Source organism: Corylus avellana, chromosome 10 (assembly GCF_965113065.1).
Source record: "Corylus avellana chromosome 10, dhCorAvel1.hap1.2, whole genome shotgun sequence".
In the NCBI taxonomy this organism is placed as follows: domain Eukaryota; kingdom Viridiplantae; phylum Streptophyta; class Magnoliopsida; order Fagales; family Betulaceae; genus Corylus; species Corylus avellana.
The window spans coordinates 23,159,966-23,181,094 of record NC_142499.1 but is presented as its reverse complement, the minus strand read 5'-3'; the positions used below and the strand labels follow the sequence as shown (position 1 = coordinate 23,181,094).

The 21,129-nt window shown below is 35.6% G+C and overlaps 2 protein-coding genes across 11 annotated transcripts; one reads left to right on the top strand and one right to left on the bottom strand.

The window, feature by feature from the left end:
• Nucleotides 1-1,970: 1,970 nt before the first annotated feature.
• LOC132192119 (Amino acid dehydrogenase family protein) lies at nt 1,971-6,525 on the top strand. Of its 10 annotated transcripts, none has more exons than XM_059607341.1 (8): nt 1,972-2,152; nt 2,253-2,328; nt 2,630-2,908; nt 3,968-4,284; nt 4,972-5,208; nt 5,295-5,462; nt 5,892-6,042; nt 6,191-6,525. In XM_059607341.1, the coding sequence occupies exons 3-8, from the start codon at nt 2,698-2,700 to the stop codon at nt 6,322-6,324; spliced, it is 1,218 nt and encodes a 405-aa protein (XP_059463324.1). In that variant the 5' UTR covers nt 1,972-2,152; nt 2,253-2,328; nt 2,630-2,697; the 3' UTR covers nt 6,325-6,525. The 10 variants fall into 10 exon arrangements, 9 of the variants coding, with proteins under 9 accessions (XP_088367213.1, XP_059463324.1, XP_059463323.1 ...); XM_059607340.1 differs by having other exon boundaries at nt 2,253-2,499; XM_059607339.1 differs by having other exon boundaries at nt 2,253-2,499; nt 2,588-2,908.
• A 1,770-nt stretch (nt 6,526-8,295) lies between these two features.
• On the bottom strand, nt 8,296-19,763 carry LOC132191516 (retinal-binding protein). Its single transcript, XM_088511126.1, is given in 16 exon segments — nt 8,296-8,681; nt 8,684-8,753; nt 8,920-8,994; nt 9,089-9,124; nt 9,311-9,358; nt 12,239-12,313; nt 13,524-13,575; nt 13,652-13,714; nt 16,182-16,262; nt 16,446-16,562; nt 16,714-16,754; nt 17,098-17,176; nt 17,258-17,414; nt 18,378-18,510; nt 18,687-18,814; nt 19,353-19,763. Coding segments are annotated over 16 exon segments (1,344 nt in total). The 5' UTR covers nt 19,513-19,763; the 3' UTR covers nt 8,296-8,652.
• Between the last annotated feature and the right edge of the window lie 1,366 nt (nt 19,764-21,129).

Below are 21,129 nucleotides of genomic sequence, written 5' to 3'. Positions count from 1 at the left end.
AAGTCTCTTTTGTATCACTTTTATGTTCCTCCAAAAAATGATGTGACTTTTAAAATCACAATTTTATCAAAATTTAACAATAATCAATTACTATCTCAATGGCGATTCTATAATTTTAAAAGTCATATCATTCTTAGAGCGACACGAGAATGACTTCTAATATTACTCATGATATACAGTATGCAAACACCTCATGCTAAGATCACAGAGTCAATTATTGACGTGCCACAAAAGAGGATCTAGTATACGACCATGCAGTTGTTCTCAGGTCAATTGGTAAATAGATGAGGTATCGGTCCACATCCCCAACAACCCATATTTATAATTAAATGGTTTTCGTATCAAGTTCATATTTTTTTCTAAAGTCTATTTTTAAGAAACAATGATTGAATAAATAGAGTCAAAACTACGGGATTAAAAATTGATATTTTTCTATCTCAATTTGGGGTCTTTACGAAAAGAATGGGAAATTTCAAATACATAAGGCTGGCAAAATAGGTACTTGATATGACCCCGATTACGACTTGCGAGAATCCGTTACACGATTAACTTATACACGAACACGACCCGTTTAACTAAACGGATTAGCAGGTCTGACAAGATTATAACACGAAAAATAGTTAGGTAACCCGACACGACCCATTTAACCCGTTTAAAATAACCGGGTCATATTGGGTAGACACGACCCGTGCCCTTAAAAGGTAAATTGACCCAACCCGACACGTTAAAAAAACCCTAAACCCTAAATTTTGTTTTAAAAAATGTAATAATAATATATTAATACCAATGCAATTGTTAATAAGAACATTTACAAAATTAGCAATTTTTTAAAATTAATTTTCAAATTATTATTATTTTATTTCAATAAGTATTTTGTGCACCATCCAAATTATTTTCAACAACTTATTCGCATCAACGACCAGTTTAATTTGAAAGAATTGGACCCAATAATGACAAATGTCAACCACATAGAAGGTAGCTCTTAAGCTAGCTTTGATACCACTTTAGAGGAGATTAACTCTTTGGAAATTTGGACTCAATTGAGTTATATTAACCAATTACTATTATAATTTGTTTCCACATAAAACTTAATTAATTTTCACTCACATGCTTATACTCTACAATTTGGATCATTAATTTTGTTAGCTATCAAGAAATACTCATGAGATCTCTTATATCTCACCACTCTTTATCTGCATAGTTACAATGGCAATAAGAGGAAAGACAAAAATGATTACAAACCATGAAAGACACAAAAATAATTCACGACTTTTAGGGCTTAGGATTTTTTTTACCATTTTTTTTTTTAAAATAAAAAATTGGGTACTCGCTAGACTCGAACAGTAACTAGGTTTGGTGGGTTCCCGAATAGTAATCGGGTCTGGCGGGCACCTATCAGACTCAACCCGCCAAACACGAAATTAATCAGGTCTTAATCGGGTAGACCCGAACCCGATAAAGCCAAACCCAATATCTGTTTTTTTCGTGTTGTGTTTGTATCGGGTTCGTGAGTCGTATCAAAATTGCTAGCCCTAAATACATTATACTAAATTATTACAATAATTTTATATTCATTACTTAAGTTAACAGAAAATCTCATGTCCTTCAATGGTCCAATTTAGTTATTGCATTTTTTTTTATGAGATTTTAGATTTTTTTTTTTTTAAATTGAAGTATCCTACACCTATTTTTAATATATCATTTTTGAATTTTGCTCCTTCTTTAGTATGGTTATTTTGTACACTCAACAAAAGTTAAGCTATTTTGTACACTCAACAAAATTTCAATGAGGAAGGCCCAATAGTGTTAAGGTTGTTAACGAAAGGGCCTTGTCCAAGTTATCTGTGAGTCCTAATTTGTCAACGAAATGGCAAGATTGGGAGAAACCTTGTGGACAATTAGGGATGGCTCTGGAAGGCCCAATAGTATTGAGGTTGTTACTGAAAGGGCATTATCCACGTTATCCGTGTGTCCCGAGTGGTGCAACAGCAGTCCCACTTCCACTCTTCCGCCAGATCCCTGTGCAGTAAAATATAAAAACTTCTTATTATCGCAGAAACCCTTTTATTGTTCCATAGCTGCCCGGCTTCGTATACAGCTTCCTCATCCCTCAGGCTCCCACCAGATCTCCCAATAATTATCTCAATATCAGGTAATTTCTTTTTGATTGTTTTCTATGCTATTATAATGATGGGAAGAATGCGATTCCCGTGTTTGTAATTTAACTGCTTTTTCTCCCTTTTTTCTTTTAGTAAAATGAGATCGATCTAATCCAACATCCAAAATTGCACTTCCTTGGGACGGACGTCATGGTTACGCTGGTTAAATGTGTTCTCGCTGTTCCCTTTTCCCTTTCTAAGGACAATAATTTTGTAAAAATTTTCGAAACCTTAGTTGAGCTTTTATTTGGACATTCCTGTTGAACCGAATTCAGTATTACAGTAGACTGGTTACGTATATCGATGTTTTCCTGTTCCACTGCTGATTGCATGCGAAATTGTAAGGGCAAATGCATGTCGCTCCTTAGCTCTTCTAGACTTGTTCCATATAAAACATAACGCTTTTATTATTGTTGGTGATGGTGTAGTCAATTCTCTCCCCTTTAATGCTGCGTGTCGTACCATGGCAGACCTATATGATGTAGTACTTGGAGAAGGGAGGACACTATCGAATTTCAGACCACGAAGCTAGAAGAAGATGGCATTGACAAGGAGTATGATGCGAAGGGCGGCAGTGGCATGGCAGAAGGGAGCAGGAAACAGAATACCAACAACAACAAGGGCTGTTAATACTGCAGTGAATGACAACCGCCCAATTCTAATATCTCCATCTCTCGTTTCACTAGACCTCCCTGAGATTTGGCCTACTAATTCCACCACCCACGATTTTCCATTGACTTGTAAATGCTGTAAGTAGTTTTTCAACCCATCAATTTGGTTGCTGTAACCTTTTTTGTTTGGCGACATTCCTTTTCTTTGTGATCTGGTGGGTTCACAATTTCATGCTCTTTCACAATAAGATTGGTATTCAATCTACAGAACGGTTATCTCAATGGCTTAGTATTCTAGAGGGATGTGCTTAGCATTGTAGTTTAATTTATGGTTTTGAAAAGATTGAATTTGAAGGCCAAAAATGCAATTCTTGAAGAAAGTGGAAGTGGCAGGATTGCAGAGGCAGCTGCAAATAAAATAGTTTTTAAATATTGTTTTGGTTGTTTATTTGATGGCTAAAGGGTAGGGAAAATATATGAAGTTTTAGGGTTTAAATAGGGCAAAGAAAAGGATTTTCTTTTTGGAGTTGCAAAAAAGATATTTCATGTCTTGTACTTTGACATAACCTTTTAAGATCATTTGAGTTCATTGATTATATTCACAGAGTTGTTTGCTTGTATTACCTATTTGTAGAACCTTGTGGAGGTTCAACTTTAAAGTTGATTGAGTCTTCTGGTTCTAATACATTTTTCCCCTGCCATTATATCTTATCCGCTAAATGACTTTGCCAAGCCAAAAAAATCATTTGTCTGATTACCCATTCTATTAATATGGGATATTATTGTTTCTAATATTGCATCCTTGATAACATATTCACGTACAATCCAATTTTTGTCATGATCCCGAGAATACATTAGCTACATTTCTGCTATGCTCCAAAAAAAAAAAAAAAGAAGAAAAAAACTACTTAAAAGTTACAATTTGAGCTCTCTAGTTGCTTTTATATTTTAGTCTCCCCTAGTACATAACCAATTTCAGACTTGGCACATACATTCTTTCGTAGTCCATACATGGAATATAGGATTTCACTTTCACAGTTCGGAATATTACATTTATAGACTACTTCTACTAACCTTGGTTTGATTCCTAAATTTGATCATAACGGTTTCCGCCTTTTCTCATCGTTATTCTGGGGTTTTTTGTTATCCTTCTTTTTTTATTTACAAACTGTTGTTGATACATGCCATTGACCACAGCTGATGAGCAGACTGCTGCAATAATTGATGGAAAGTCCATTGCAGATGAAATTATGTTAAGAATATCTTGTGAGGTCAGGAGGATGAAGGAATCCATTGGAAAGGTTCCTGGATTGGCTGTCATTTTAGTGGGCCAAAGAAGGGACTCACAAACTTATGTCCGCAACAAGATGAAAGCTTGTGAAGAAGCTGGAATCAAGTCACTGATAACTGAACTGCCTGACAATTGCAAAGACGATGAAGTTCTGAATGCTTTGTCAAGATTTAACAAGGAGCCATCAGTTCACGGTATTCTTGTGCAACTTCCTCTTCCACAAGTAATTTCTTAAACTGTATCATAAGTCTTGCAATCTTTACAATTACCTGATCCGAAAGTAAACAATCTGAAGCTTTTTCAAATGTTTAGAAGCTTAGCTGTATTCCGCTACGCTAGTAGTGAGATCTATAGACCTAAAAATTGAGAGTAATGCGTTTTAGTAGACTACTATACGATTGCCATACAATTGCCATACAATTGGGATGGCATGATAGTAAAATCTTTTTTTTTTCTTTTTTTTTTTCACAAGTGCTAATCCAAGGGCTAATATTCATAGTTACATCATCAAGTTATATGTTTTAGAATACTTCAGCTAGAATTTTGCCTTTTCCTCCTCACATGTGTCTACCATAGAATCTGGCAGTGAATTTATATGTCGTAAAAAAAACCCAACTGCAGTGATTTTGGACTAGAGATACAGATGGTTGTAATCTAAGAGGGTCTCCTTTGCCCAAGAGAATGCAGTAAATGATCATGAAGATCCAATATTCCTGGAATATATGCTAAAACATTTGAATCAGATAAAGGGGCCTGATCAGGCTTAAAAGTAATATAATATAGCGTGGTGACTCATTTTGATTGCTCTTAACTGTACTTTATTTGCAATTAAGTAGTTGAGGTTTTTATGCATGATTTCAGAACTTGCTGGTGTTGTGTGGATAACTTACAAGGATATATCTTGGGACAGCATTTAAATGTGGGGAGAATTTTGGATTTGCTGAGCTTAGAAAAAGATGTGGATGGCTTCCATCCACTTAATATGGGAAATCTCGCCATGAGAGGACGGGAGCCTTTATTCATTCCCTGCACTCCAAAGGGTTGCATTGAGTTATTGATTAGATCTGGTCTGGAAATCATGGGGAAGAAAGCTGTGGTGATTGGAAGAAGTAATATAGTTGGATTGCCTACATCCTTGCTATTGCAGGTGATACCTACTCTTTCAAAATTTACTGCAAACAGTGCCTCTCTTCCTAGATTAAGTAGGCATTGGTGTTCAATTTGTTTTCACAGAGGCACCATGCGACTGTCAGCATCATACATGCATTTACCAGGAACCCAGAACAGATCACCTGTGAAGCTGACATTGTGGTTGCAGCAGCAGGAGTGCCTAATCTGGTCCGTGGCAATTGGCTAAAGCCTGGTGCAGTTGTTATAGATGTGGGGACAAATCCAATTGAGGTAGTATTAGACTTGCCCATCATTTTTGCATATTGTTGGTAGTCTCTGTTTATCATCACTGGACTAGTGGCATTCTCTGCAAGATGGATATTGAATTAGGATGTATTATTAATAATCTTTTTTTTTCTACTTTTTTTTTTTTTTTTTTTTCTTTCATTTTTTGGGATCTATTGCTTGCCATGTAGGCCTGTGACCTACTCCACTAAAGTAGAGCCCCCATCATTCGTAAAGGTGGCATTTGATTCCAGGTTTGTTGGTAATGGTACTAAGCAACTTTACAAACCAAGCTGAATAACACATTCCATTTTGAGCAGCAAAAAATGCCATTTTGATGGATTGAGAACAGTTAGCAGTGAATAGTTACATGGATACAAAAAAAAAATAAAGAATTGAATTTTAGATTTGAAGACATAATTGTGTATTGGGCAGGACCCTGGCTGTGAGCATGGTTACCGCTTAACAGGAGATGTTTGCTATGAAGAAGCAGTGAGGGTAGCATCAGCCATTACCCCTGTGCCTGGAGGAGTTGGGCCGATGACAATTGCCATGCTCCTGTCCAACACTCTTGACTCTGCCAAACGTGCGTACGACTTCACTTGACCTATAATGTACGCTATTCTAAAAATTTTCATTGTCTTATCATGGCTTTCTCAACATGTTTGTAGTCCTTGACGTGGATTCTTTATTGCGACTTAATGTTTTTCCATGGGTCTGAACATTGGTGTCAGTTGATACACCACTATCTTGTAGGCTCGGTAACCCTGAGATGTATGTGGACCTCGCCTATCTTAATCGAGAGACTTGGCGTTACAATGTTCAGGGATCCAAAAACACTGTTTTGTTACCGGTGCGACGTCTCTAGGGGTTTGTTCTAGCAATATAGGATCATTTTTCAACTTCAGCTAGTTTGGGACTTGGGAGTTCTAGAAAATGGAAGAATTTATTTTCCCATTGTGTAACCTAAATCTCTTGTGGAGTTAAATTGTGACTTGTGAGTTAATAATCCAGTTCATAGCGGAAGGGATTTGGTATAAAGAGAGTTCTCTGAGACTGTTGACAATCACTGTTAATCATGTTAGACTAATAATTCCTATAGTTTTTCCTTTTGTAATTTTTAACAAATAAAAAAAAGCTATTACGGTGATAGAAGAGAAGATTGAAGGATTAAGTTATTAGGCTATCTCCTTTCCCTTTCTCCCGTATGGAATAGAAAATAAAAAGGGTTAAACACGTTTTTAGTTCCCGTGGTTTAAGGGTTTTTTTTATTTTATTTTATTTTTTCATTCTTGTTTTAATTCGTATCATAGAACTTATGGCTAAAAATGGAAATGGAACTTCCGTCCAATATCCATTCATAAAATAAACAAAAGTTCACACCAACCCAATAAAAAACTGACACGTGGCCATGTGTAATATTAAAAATTTTAAAATATATATATATATATTAAAAAAACTAATAACTAAAAATAATCAAAAAATAAATAAATAAATAAACTTTAGAAAATGGGGGAGGGGAAAAATAGGGTGGCCGGCTACCTTATGCTTTTTGGGGGTGGTCGAAACTATTCCGAACCACCCCTAAGGCCTATGTAGGTAGTTCTCACCACCCCCTTCGGCCTGTTCGGGGGTGGCCGAAACCACATCGATTATCAACCTCATTTTCTTTTTGGGGGTAGTTCAACCACCCCATGACTAGACATGACCAAAATGGGGTGGCCGGCTACCCCGTCTTTTCCTTCTTTATTTATTATTTTTTTTTAAAAAAAAAAGTTTTTTAATTATTTTTTAATTTATAATGAGTTTTTTAATTTTTAATATTACATATGGCCATGTGTTGGTTTTTTTATTGGGATAACATAGACTTCTGATTTTGGACAAAAGTACCATTTTCATATTTAGTCATAAACAAGGTATAATCGATGATACAAAGTCTTTAAACTACATAGGGTAATGAGCGTGTAACCAAGAAAAAAAAAAAAAAAACTACTAGGCTATTTTTTTTTTTTTTTTGACATGTCCGCAAAAGAGGGGGAAAAATAATTCGACTAGTGACTTCCACTTCATTAGATGTAATCTCAACCAATTGAGCTACCTCTTGGGGACAACCATTAAGCTATTTAGGGGCCGTAGATTTGTTATTTCTCTGTTTCGTTGGCACTCAGCAGCATGCAAGAAAATGTCAAAGTTTAAAATATTATTTTCTTTGGGTATGAACAAGAGAACCGTTGGGTCGGGCCTAGAAAGAAGCACCTGCCTGGGCTTGGTTAACCCTTCGGGAGGGATTGAGGTTTCCAACCATCCTATATCGTCAAAAAAAGGCGCACAGTTTTACCAAACCAAAATGTAAACGAATAGAAAATGGAAGGCGTGGAAAACTGCATCGAGTAGCACCATGGCATACCCAATATTTTTGGAAAGTAATATAAAAGCGGTTGCACGTGACTTTCTGTATTTGTTTGTTAATCTTTCCCTCCTATTTTCGTAAAGAAAATGTTATAGGAAAGCTATTGTGAATGCTAAAACACTACAAGATAGCGTATAAGGGCCCAAAGAGAGCAGCGTTTAAGAGTTTTTCTTTCATCGAACAACACTGGACTTGCTCAGCCCGGGCAAATCCAAGAAATAGATCAGAGACTAATTTTCGGCCCAGGCCATCCTGACAAACCCGTTAAAGTACGGGCCTGGCAAGTTACCAGCCTACGATCTGATCTAACGGCAGATACCTTTACCATTTTCTTTTTGAGTTGAGCATAGACCTGTGAGCAATCAGAACCAAAACGAAAATAAAAGAAAAATATCCTCACAGGCAAAGAACAAATAATAATAATAATAATTGTAACGAAAACCTTCTTCTATAACTAAAATAAATTACAGTTATCTCAATTTATCTGTGACAGAAACCAACATCTTTTGTTCCATTAAAATTCTAATCGTTTTTCTTTTCTTTTTATTTTTTTAATTCCTAAAGGTTATTAGAACATCATTTCGTTATTATAATAAGAATAATTTTTCACTGCTTACCCGACAATATACAAACATTATACACGTTATAAGATTCTTCACCAGTCAATTGTTGCGAATCCTGATCATGGCAAGTAAGATGACATTCCTCAGGAGATGCAATGAGAAATATAAATATAAAAATAATACAGATGAATATAAAAAATCATTAAGAAGAATCAATCGAAGATTACGCTACATCCAAGGAGGGATCTCTCAGCCTTCCACTTCAGTTACAGGCTGCAACGGCTCCACTACTGGAGGTATGCAATCCACCTTGTAGCGAAGCACCTACATGGGATCAGATACCAGATAAAATGACATAAATGTCAGAAATGATAAAGACAATTTGTATTATTGCAATTTCAAGCCTTAATCACAGCAAACTTATAGCCATGTATGATATGAAGTATCAACTCAAAAAAATTTGTATAAGCAGTAAAACATGTCTGCATACCTTCTTAAAAAAGGTTGAATAAGAATTGTCCCAAATCAACTTATAGTTTCCGACCATACATGTGCAGAAGTTTCCCTGTTAGGAATATGCATGAAATTGGATAGAGTTTACCATCATTATATCTAAGGCCATGTTCAAACCAACATAAATCGCAACACGGTAAACTCACTTGGTCAGACTCATAGCGCTGGTAAGGTAATATGAGCTGCAGGACATCCACCAATGGCCGAATGTAAGTACAAGAAGAAAACAATTACAGTTACGAAGAAAAAAAATAGAAGAAGAGAAACAAACTACTGTAGGAGTTCCAGTATAGCAGGAACAAGAAAGGGAGGAAAATCAATTCAAAACAAGGTAAATTTAATTAACAAGCTATGATAGTTCAACTTACAACTTTTTCCCCAGAAGAGTTTATAAACTCCACACTAAATCCAATATCCTGAAAACAACATAAAGCTCAACAGTGATTGAGAATGAACTCTTAACTATAATGTCATACATTTCCAATGAAATACGCATATGATATTTGTTAAATTACCACTTGTCCTAAAAACTTAAACTGATAGAAAAAGGTAAATTTAATCACTTAATCAACATTTTAACACTCCCTTACGTATGAGTTCAAACTCCCTTTTAATAGGTGATGTTCAACACGTGAAATATTTAATTTAAATGAGGGATGATTTGACGGAGTCAAGGTTCGATCCCAAAACTTTTGGCTTTGATACCATGTTAAATTACTATTTATCCCAAAAGCTTAAATCATCTTAAAAATTAACAACCAGATACCGATATTTTACCCCATCAAATCTCATAATGCATAAACTACACTCAGCAATACAAAACTAAAAACAATTAAACAAAATGTAGACCTTAGGCAACGATACAAAAAGAAAAACCGCCTTTGTTTGTTCCCTCAGAACATCAATATCAGCTTAAATTCATCAAAAGACCCGTAATTTATGATGCCAAAAACCCAGGTCAAATACAAGCAGCAAAGCTTGTACACAGCAGAAAAGCTGACTAATTTCCATAGTTTATATAACATTAAGTCATCCGCCCAAGTGGATATAGATTACTTCAAACAATTACTTTCAACTTCATAGTTGTGATTTTGCACACTAGTAATTCATCATGAATAGTCTTGGTCGAGTAATGACTGCATCAGCAAAAATCCTGACCTGTAATACGTCACAACCTGGACTACCCTTCAAGTAACTGACTCTAAGATATTGGAATACAAGAAAATGCAATTAAATAGTAAAGCCAATCCTGTAGAGGCATAAACTCTACCAGGAACTTGTGTACACAGTAAACCCTTCCTTAAACCAGAACCCCTCCACATGCAAAGATGACTATATTAAAATTTTATAAAATGTTGAAAAACAAATAAATAGAAACTATACCAGCCAAAATAATAGTCAACTCATTCAGAAAACAAGACTCCAATTGTTAAAATTTTTGTTTTCCGTCTTTGGTTTTCTTTTCTCAAAACAAAATCATTAACAAATAACTCAAACACAAAACACTCTTTAACAAAAACAGTTTTCACCTTTACGTCACATCATAACACTTTTTCAAATAAAAAATTAAAAACACCCTCCAAAACATATTATAAACTTGTAATTCGTACAAGCTAAGCACTCCAAAAAAAAAAAGGGTTAAATACCAAATACCCCCTCTGGGGTTTGGTAACTTTATTTTTACCCCCTTGGGGTTTCATTTTTATCACAGGAACCCCCTAGAGTTTTGATAAAGGACCAAGTTAGTCCATCCGTTAGTTGACCGTTAGGACTGACACATGGACCAATCAGATATTGACACGTGGCACCTATTTTTTTTTAAAAAAAAATTTTTTTAAAAAAAAAAAAAAGTTATTTAAAAAAAAAATTGTGGGTGGCTCGGCCACCCCCAACTTTTTTTCTTTTCTCTTTTTTTTTTTTTAAAAAAAAAAATTTAAAAATTAAATACATGCCACGTGTCAACATCTGATTGATCCACGTGTCAGTCCTAACGGTCAACTAACGGATGGACTAACTTGGTCCTTTATCAAAATCTCAGGGAGGTCCTGTGATAAAAATGAAACTCCAGGGGGGTAAAAATAAAGTTACCAAACCCCAGGGGGGTATTTGGTATTTAACCCAAAAAAAAAAGAAAAAAAAAAAAAGTACAAGCTAAGCAAATCAGGATCTGTCCTATTTCATTAGGCCAACTCTATATTTTGGTGGGCCATGTATTCTTCAATAAAATATCCAAGGCAGTTTTTCCCATACAAGAAAGCTTCATAGATTCAGTCTGTAATCTCCAGAACCAATACAATTCTACATAGTAACTAGGTGTGGGCAAAAACCCGCCCAACCCGCAAACCCGACCCGCCCTGCCCGGGTTTTATGTGTTTTTTTGCGGGTTCGGGTAGAAATCTTCCAACCCATGCAGGCGGGGCAGGTGCGGGTTTTAGGTGTTTTTTTTTCCACGGGTACCCGCCCAGCCCCGATCCACCCCGCATAAGTATAAAAACGAAAAAACCCTAACCCTGATTCAGCCTCTCTCTCTATTCTTCTACCGCCGTCCCCTTTTCTCTCCCTCTCGCTCTCTCATCTCCCTTGCTCTCTCTCCGGTGTGTTCTCTCTCTCCGCCTCTCGTCTACTTCTCTCTTTAGTCTACACCGCCGCTCCACCTCCTCAGACCACTATTGTTGCGCCGCTCCCACCTCCACAAACCACAATCTTGTCGATCCAGGTTTTCTTTTCTCTCTCTAGACCTCTTTCATGAATCATTCTTTGGTTTTCTTTTCCATTGTTTATAGGTTTGATGTAGGGTTGTGTATGTTTATTTGTTTCTTGGGGTTCTGAGAGGATATGACGAAAAGGCGAAAATGGAGAAGAAAAGAGGAAAAGAAAGAAGAGAAGCTGGTGGAGGAAACAGATGAGAGGATCTGGAAAAGAACCGCACAACCTGTAATACTCGCAATACCCGAACCCGCGCAGATATTGTTACTTGTGCTCGAGTGGTGGGTTGAAATTTCCAAACCTGCAGGGTGCGGGGCAGGTTGGGGAAAAGGCCAATACCCGCCCCGCCCTGCCCCGACATGTGCCCACCCCTAATAGTAACTGTTGTGAGGTAACCAATAAAGATTTGATAATAACAAAGATTACATGATCCCTGGAGCATGCACCATTTGCCACCCCCACTGATTTCATCAATTTGAAACATAAAGAGCAAGTGACAAATGAAACAATACTAAGTTTGAAAAGCATATCACACTGTCAAAAAGAAAGAAAATGACCAGTCAAGTAAACAAAATTAATATTTAAAGTACCATGTTTATCTTGCCTTGCACCAATGAGAAATCCCAAGCGATGTATGAGTTTATTGAGTCCACAGTCAAAGAAACCTAGAAAGGTAACACAATTATAAAATGCCATAGATTGGGAAACAGCATTATGTAAAATTCCCTAGGCATGAAAAAGAAGGATAAGGAAAATTCTAAAACTTTCCAATTTACTGTCAAATACATAAATAACTCTTTACACAATAGCTTTCACCCACTAATATAGGTACAGAGTTTGGTGTTCTCAAGTTGCAACTAAAATACTTCAGCAAATTTCAAAGGCATAACATATATTAGAAAATATAGCTAATCTTGAAATCTAATGTATTTCAACTTTGTGTCTAGAACAGGGAATACTTCTACCCAGTTTGTTGTGCATAATTTAATTGGAAACATTTATCTTTTACTAGAAAATATGACATAAAACTTCTACTTTTTACATTTGTCAAACAGCTCCCTGTATCTTTGTGGTATGACATGGTAATAAACATCATTGTTATAAGGCAACACCTCTAATACTTCAATATGTGACAAGAACATTGCCTTCTTTGTCATTTTACGTTCTAAAGTAACTAAAAAACCTCAAAGATATCTAACAATTATCAATTACCATCAATCAAAATCATATTAGGGAATTGTTAATGCCAAAAATTGTTGCTTCCAAAGGACTTGTGTTTGAAACTATTATCAAAGATTTGTAGCTCCATGTTCCTTTTTTTTCCCAATAAATGATAACATCACCCCCCCCCCCCCCCCCCCCCAACCCAATGTGCGGAAGGCACCAAAGGGGGAACAACTGATGTATACTGGGTGTATAAATAAAGGAAACTTGAAACAACGGACGAAAACTGAAAAGAAAACAGAAAAAAGAGAAGCTGGAACTCAAATCCCAAAATCAAAACTCCAAAAGAGAAAAACAGCCACCAAAGGGCATAAGTTAACATAATGAAATAAATATTTCAATCTAGAATGATGTTGTGGAATAAGGATTTATCACTCCAGCCCTTCAGGTACTCGATAATAAACAATTTGAGGGGCTATAAATCGACTTTCTCAGGGTTGGAGTCTTGCAAATTATTTTTGACAATGTGAAGTGTAGAATAGCTTGTTGCATAAGCACTTCATTATGCAGCTCGTATCATTTTCACTAAGAAACATGCACAACTCAAATTAGCCTTCCAAATAAGATAAAAGTACATTAATTAACTAAAAAATTATGTATCGCCTTCAATTATGAAGAAATAGATCTTACTAACATTGGATGAAAACAAACCTCATAAGTTTTACCAGCTGGAACACTTATCTCTCTGTGTTCCTCACTATTCCTGTACAGAACAAAATAACAGGACTTTATATTGAAAGTCCCAACACCAGTATGACCTAAGAGTTTGGAAAACTTACCTGGTTTCTAATGCACCAGTAGTGTCTGCTGATATTAAGAATGGTGAATTTGCGAAGACCTCACTGATAAAAACAGACATGCTATTAATGAATATACAATTAAAACAATCAAACAAGCACTTGTTGCCTGGTACAAAAAAATATGGCTCATATTCATTTAACTTTGCATACATCATCGAATGCAGGAAAATTCACATTAAACATGATAGACAAGTAAGCTCCTGTACATACTAAGGTTGCTTGTGGAGAAAAAACAAGACTTTGTGCACTCTTATTACACACAAAAAATAAACGAATAGTACACATTGAAAAACTTACAATAGTACTGTTAATCTCCCTTGAGGAGATCGGTACCATTCTTTTTTTTCTTTTTTTTGATAAGTAGATAGGTACCATTCTTTGAAAACGTAACTGCCAACATTTAGCCCGAACCATCCCTTATTTAAGTCAAATTGCCTCCTTGACTAATACCCCTTTGACAATAAATCCTCAGATTATGTTTCCACACTGATCCATCCTAACAAAGCCTAAGGGCTTGTTTGGCAATGGACTAGCCAAAGTCCACTTTTTTTTTTCAACTCTACAACATTTTTACTACTTTTGATTACTATTCAAATAAAAAATTCACTACAAAACAAAACTTTTTCAATTTTTCATACAAAAAACTCAAAACTTTTATCTACTTTATATCACATCAATCACTTCCAAACAAAAAATTACCTATCAAGTCCATTCACAAACAAGCCCTAAATGTTTCTTCACTAGAGTTGCAAGCCACCTAGGACAGTAGCTGATCTAAAACACCTATAATATCCATAAACCTCCATTTCAACTTTCCTCTCCATGAAGCCCAAAATACCAGAGTGCTAACCCTCCAAAATTTGATGGAAAGGAGCTCTATACTTAAAACAACCCTAAAAAAGATATTTAATATAATCCAATCCCATAAGCCACCCAAAACCACTGCTGGTATAAAGCACATTTTCCTTCCGTAAATCAAAATTTGACTTTTCCCTTGGTAACCTAAAAAATTACTAAAGGTACATTCGGTACACGGGTTAGAGCCTGGAACAAAATAGCTATTTCATTCATTTGGTTACTTTATTATTCCTGGGAATAACTATTCCACAAGAATGACTATTCCTCAAAATGAGGAATTCTTTTTTTTTTTTTTGATAAGATGATTAGCCATCATAGAGTGGATAGATTATAAAGACACTCATGGGTGCTAAGTTCCATATTGATTCTTTAATAGGTGAAAATAGACTTTATAAATGATTTTGTATAAGCTTCAACTTGACTAGTCCATTTGGAGTGACACAGCAAATGTGACTAGCGATTTTCTTAGGTCGTTACAAATGGTATCAGAGCAATCTAGTAATGCCATATGGTCACTGCATGACGTAGCCCTGACAAGGACATAAAAAATTTAGAGGGGGGAGATTGTAATACTCCAGTCTTATATTGAAAAGATAAGTGGCCACATAGAGTGAATGGATTATTAAGATACTCATATGTGTTAAGTCCCACATTGATTCCTTCATAGGTGAGATTAGACTTTATAAGTAATTTAAGGGAGGCTTTAACTTGACTAGCCCTTTTGGAGTGATAGCGTAGATGTAACTAACGTTTTTCTTGGATCATTACACCACAAAAGGCAAAATGGGACCATCTTCCACATTGCTACATTCAGAGGACTGACAACCCTCTGCAACAAGAAAAAAAATGTCTACTATTCTTCTAAGCATAACCCAAGCTAACACAATACATCTGAAAATCTCACTCTATAAGGCACTGGCAATCTCACAATGGAGTAAAAGATGATCCACAAACTCCTCACTCCCTTACACATATAGCACCAATCAACCACAATAATATGTCATTTCCTTATGTTATTCATGGTGAGGGTCCTCCCTAGGGAGGCTGTCCCAATAAAAAATGCCGTTCTCATAGAGGCCTTATTCCGCCAAACACTATTCCAAGGGAAGGGATTGTTATCATGAGGGATAAGGACGTTATAAAAAAGATCTAACATCAAATGTCCCACTCATGGAAGGGGCTCGAAGAAGCTTGTCTTCACCTCCCCACTTAATCTAGTGGAGTACAACCTCTGCGCTTTGAATAAATATACATTATTAAAAATCAAAAAAAAAAAAAAATTAAAAAAAAAAAGTAAAGACATCCACCTCCCGATTATCGGCCGCTCTGATAACAAACAACTAATGTGAGCCAAAAGGCCAAACTAGCATAACACATCACAAAGCTTAAAATACAGATGTTTTGGTTTGTTACTGAGAGAAGAACATTAGAGAAGACCCATGGAACTGCAAGATCCTCAACCAATTAAAATTCACCCATTTCAATGGAGCTAAAGATCTAAACTGAGAAGACAAACATTGATAGGCTGAATATTTTATCGACATAAAAGCAGAATTGAAAGGAAAAGTAAACAATTTAGAGACAATGTTTTTGTCATTAGTAACTTAGAGACGTAGATTGTGATACATTATGTAGTAAGAAGAAAGAATACCCCATAAATTTGATGAACCTCTCAAACTCAGTGGTGTAGACATCAATAGCTTGTTCCAAGAAAGCAACCTGTTGCCTCTTTCTGCTCATCAAAAATATAAATACAGCAAAGATGTGTTGAGCAAAAAAAAAATCACTGCCCAATCAGGAAAAGATCCAATAAAATTTATCCCTCATAGGGGAAAGAAACAATTAAATATATATTCCTCATAGAAACTATCACCAATACATAACAACTGAGATACAAAGATTGTAATATACTCACAAATTTCCAGTGTCAAACCGCCCCCATAATACCAAAACAAAGAATCGAATAGAAATCACCATCGCTGTAAGGCTGTATAAAGGTGGTCCATAACGTTGTCGTTGCTCTTCCATGGGCCTATAATAAAATATTTTCAGTATCCTATTGTCATTCAACATAATCCTTTAAATAATTTTATATGATCACATCTATCTTCATCAGAATGGGAATAGACAGACGAAACTAAGGAGAAAAAATGGATGCTACATCCAAAATAGAAAGCATATACCCTTCATCGTCATTTATTTTCCGAATAAAATCTAGCAAGACCTGCACCAGAAAAAGTAACAAAAAGATATTTAACTATGATCATTGATACATGAACATAAATAAAGTTTTAAGAGTATACATATTATTCCAACGGCACCTCAATATAAATAATTTATCTACACTGCATAACTACTTGCCCTAAACTACCTCCAGTTGAAAAGGCTATAACAGCACATGGGATCAGATGAGTAATCATATAGGCTGGAACTAAGTATATAGCCATTTTCGCTAGTGAAACAGGACTGGAAGCACAAGCCCAACAAGGACTACGACGACTAGGTAAATACAACCAAAGAAGTCTTCAAGCAGGGGAAAACACACAAAGGCAAAAAAAAAAAACTACCTGTGGAACTCCAACCAAATACTTCACAAGGGTTTTGTAGACACCTGTGGCGGAACCAAGTTGAGCCAACTGTCTCCTCCTGGGAGGGTGATTAACAATTACATCATCTATCATTCATAGCCTGTGCAGAACTGCCAATTTGAAAATTAAGGAGCCTCACCTTTCCATTTGTTGTTTCCACAATAGAGCATATCGAGAGCGTATACTTCCACCAGAATTGGCCAAAGCATCAACCTCCGCTTGCTTATTCCTCTCTGAGCGCTCCCGTTGTTGTCTAATAAGTGTTCCTCGAAAATCTTGAGGCATGTAAGTCATAACTGCAAAAATATTAACAAATTCCTTATGCAATTTTTTGATAAAATATACCAGTAGTCACCAGATCCACTCAAGTAAAAACACATCAGTAGAATATGTGGTGGGATGCGGTGACCGTTTGGGCTGCTATGTGCATTGCATGTTGGAAGAGTATGGCATTGCAGTAGCATCAAGTTGATCCTCTATAAACTCCAGCACATTACTTATCAAAAAAATAAACTCCAGCACAACCATTTCCTAATTTAAAAGAACCATATGTAGCAATTTCAAGTTCATTAGATCTTTTCATTGACCGGCTAAGTAAGAAAACAGCTTCAAGAGGCAGACTCCATGGTGAAAAACCGCACCATCTGATGTTCCATTGATTCCTCGTCCTAGTCAGTTTTCCAACATTCTTTCTAGATATTGCATTAAATTACTGTCAATATTTTGCAAACTACCAGGCGTAACTGAACAATTTACTTGCTGCCTTAATGATTTTCAAAGCTTAAGCTTCATTATCTTTCACACCTAACTTATTAAATAATTATCTACAATCTTTTCCTTCAACTAGAGTTGGTAAATATTAATCTTAGAAATTAAGTAATAAATCCTAATTATAACAATAACAACCGCAGAAGCTAAATTTTGAGCTGACACGGTGGTTTTTTAAAGCCACAGAAATTAGACCACGGACATCGGTTTCACCAAACATGAAATGGAATCAGCAATACCCAAAGTATGGATCACATATGTCTATAAATAATTTGATAAGATGTACACCAAAAAGTGTTCCATGAAGGAAGAAAACCACTCAGATGCGTAAGTCAAAAGAACAACCTAAGATCCCCAAAAATAAACAAAACAAAAAGCAAATTGGCTGACCTACCCAACAAAACTGAAGTATTAAATAAATAGATATAGTTTTCTATGTAAAATTTATTAGAAAATGTTCAACTTATGTGTGTCTGATTGGGGGAACTAACCTGTATTAAACACACGGTCAGAATTTTTAGATTGGAAGAATTCCAAAATCTTCAAAGTGTTTTGAAGTTTATCTTTGAGGTGTCTGAGAACAGTAGCTAGTTCAGCATCATCAGGTGTTGACTGCTGCTGAAGCTACAGTACACAAATGCAAGATAAATATGTGCTCTGTGTTATAAGTAGAAGATGACCCAGTAGAAAAACTACATTATAAAGTCTAAATAAGGAATGAAATATGGCCTTAACTAACAAGATATAAGCTTTTCAAGCTCTCAGCCTAAACAACAATATATAGGAATCTTAAATCTTACCACCACTGGCCAATGAGAGGTTTCAAGTAAAAAAAGAATTTCTTCAATGTGTTCTCGATTCTTCCACATGTTCTCATCGATTTTATGTGGAGGCTGACGGTCTGCTTCATCCAACAATAATCTTTCATCTAGAATGACAATGACTTACCAAGTGAGGAGGCCAAGTATCATAATTCATTGTTAAAAAAATAAGAATAAAGACTATAAAGAAGTGTTGCAAACGCTAATAGTGATCCTATGCATTAGTAGTATTAGTTATTTGGTGGCACTCTTAAAGATGGCAATGTAAAACTGTATGAGTTGGATTTTGCAAGCCCACGTGATCATCAAGACGAAAGCAGCAACTGCAGCCATACTCTGTTTAGTTTTTCATTTTGAGATTCACCTCTGTACCGTATAAACATCGTTTCTACTCATACACACTAGTCACTAGATAATTGATGGGACAGATCTAAATCAGAAGAACCACAGTCACACAACATCGTTTCTACTCTCCAAGAAATTAAAATTCTCAAGGCACTGCCTTGTAACATAATGATCTATAATAATTTCTTGATACATAGTGAGCCTGAGCTTGTCAGACATATCTATAGGAAAATAGAATAAATAAATAAATAAAAAATCTTAAGAGGAATGAGCAGAGAGAGAGGGAGGAGAACGAAAAACCTTGAGTGAGAGGAAGATGGCTGAGTAAATCGTTAGCCATCGAGCGAATCTCGGAGGAAAGGCGAGAAACGTCATCGGATGGAGGTGCAAATGGGTATTTGTCGTAATAAGAAGCCAGATAACTCCTGGTAATCGGTACCAGACCGTCGGTAGAAGCCATTTCTTAATTATTAGCTCTTTTATTTTCACAATTTGAATTAAGGACTTTTTGCCCGATCGACCAGAGAGAGCGCCTATCGATTCCCTAGTCTCAGTGCTCTCACCACATTCTTTACATCGACAAGGAGTCAAGGAGCACCGAAACAACGGTTTTGGAAGAGGAAAGTAAGTCGACGCCACTGCTTGCGGTAGATTTGAGACGTGGGCCCTCTTCAATTTCTTTCCACCGGCAAGAGTAAAGGCCTTTTACGCTACCACATCAGTGCTGGCATGGGGCATCCTTGGAAGAATATCTTGATAGGTCAATGGTTTGATTCGTTGCAATAAATAACTAATTTAACCAAAAATAACATGTAACTTGATTTTGCCCGCGGGCGGAAAAGAAATTAAAAAAAAAAAAATTGCATTTCTTCTGTACCCAAATAGGAACATGACGGTTAATGATATATTCCACGCCCGGTGTGCATCACTCTAGGCATAAATTTTTTAAAAATAAAATAATAATAATAAATAAATAAATAAATTTACGCCTGGCGTGTGATGCATATCACTACCCGGGACACCGGTTTTTGTTTTGTCTGTATTTATAAAAACAAGCTTATAATTCCTACAGCACTTTTTTTTTATAACAAAAAAAAAAAAATCATATATATAATAGATTTTAATTAGTTCTTTGATATGTTACTATATATTATAAGCTTATGCTATTATATATAATATTCAACTTCGAGCGAATTAAAATATTTTTTTACAATTTTTTTTTCAGGACTAAATTTGTTATTTGTTCTAAAATCTTTAATATAGTTTAATTTGTATTTACCTTTTATTAAAAGGTAATCCAAACAAAGTGAAAAAAATGGACTTTCATAGCTCAAAACTCTATTCAAAGCATTTATATTTCTTTTATCAAATCTTATTGACTTAAACATCAGAATCATTTTTTGTCAATATTCATAATTTTTTAAAAATAAAATAAAAAATGTGGGGCTGCCAATTCACCCTCAATAGTTTTAGGGATAGTTAAATCATTCCTAGGCCTACTATAGGGGTGACTGAATCACCCCTTTTTGTTTTTTTTTTTTTTTGTTTTTACCATGAATAACCCCTTTTGTATTTCTAGTATCGAGAAAAATATTGACACCATAGATAATACGGTTATTTGTGTATTTAAAAATAATAAATAAAAAAATTGCAAACGAGCAATAGGGGTGTCAATGCAGTTACGGTTAACGATTATTGGCAAAAACCGCTAAACGTAATCACCTTAACAGTTATTAAATTTCACTAACCGCAGCCGTAACCGACTAGCAGTTAGGAGTTAGCTACTAACCGTCGGTTAGCAGTTAATAAAAAATGTAACAGCTCGCTATAACTGCTCTTTCAAAATTGGGCATTTTGGGCTTTTTTGAGCCTTTTTTTTGTGGCTTTTTTGGGCTCTCATTATAAACATATAACCAATTTTCAGTTTTGGTTTTTTTTTTAATTTTTCTTTATCACTATAGCATTTTTACCTCATTTGTTTTTTTTTTGCATTTTTAGGCCCCGTTTGGTTTGCGGAATAGACTCTTGAATTGGACTAGCTAATACTAGGTATAGCTAGTCCTTTGTTTGGTAACAC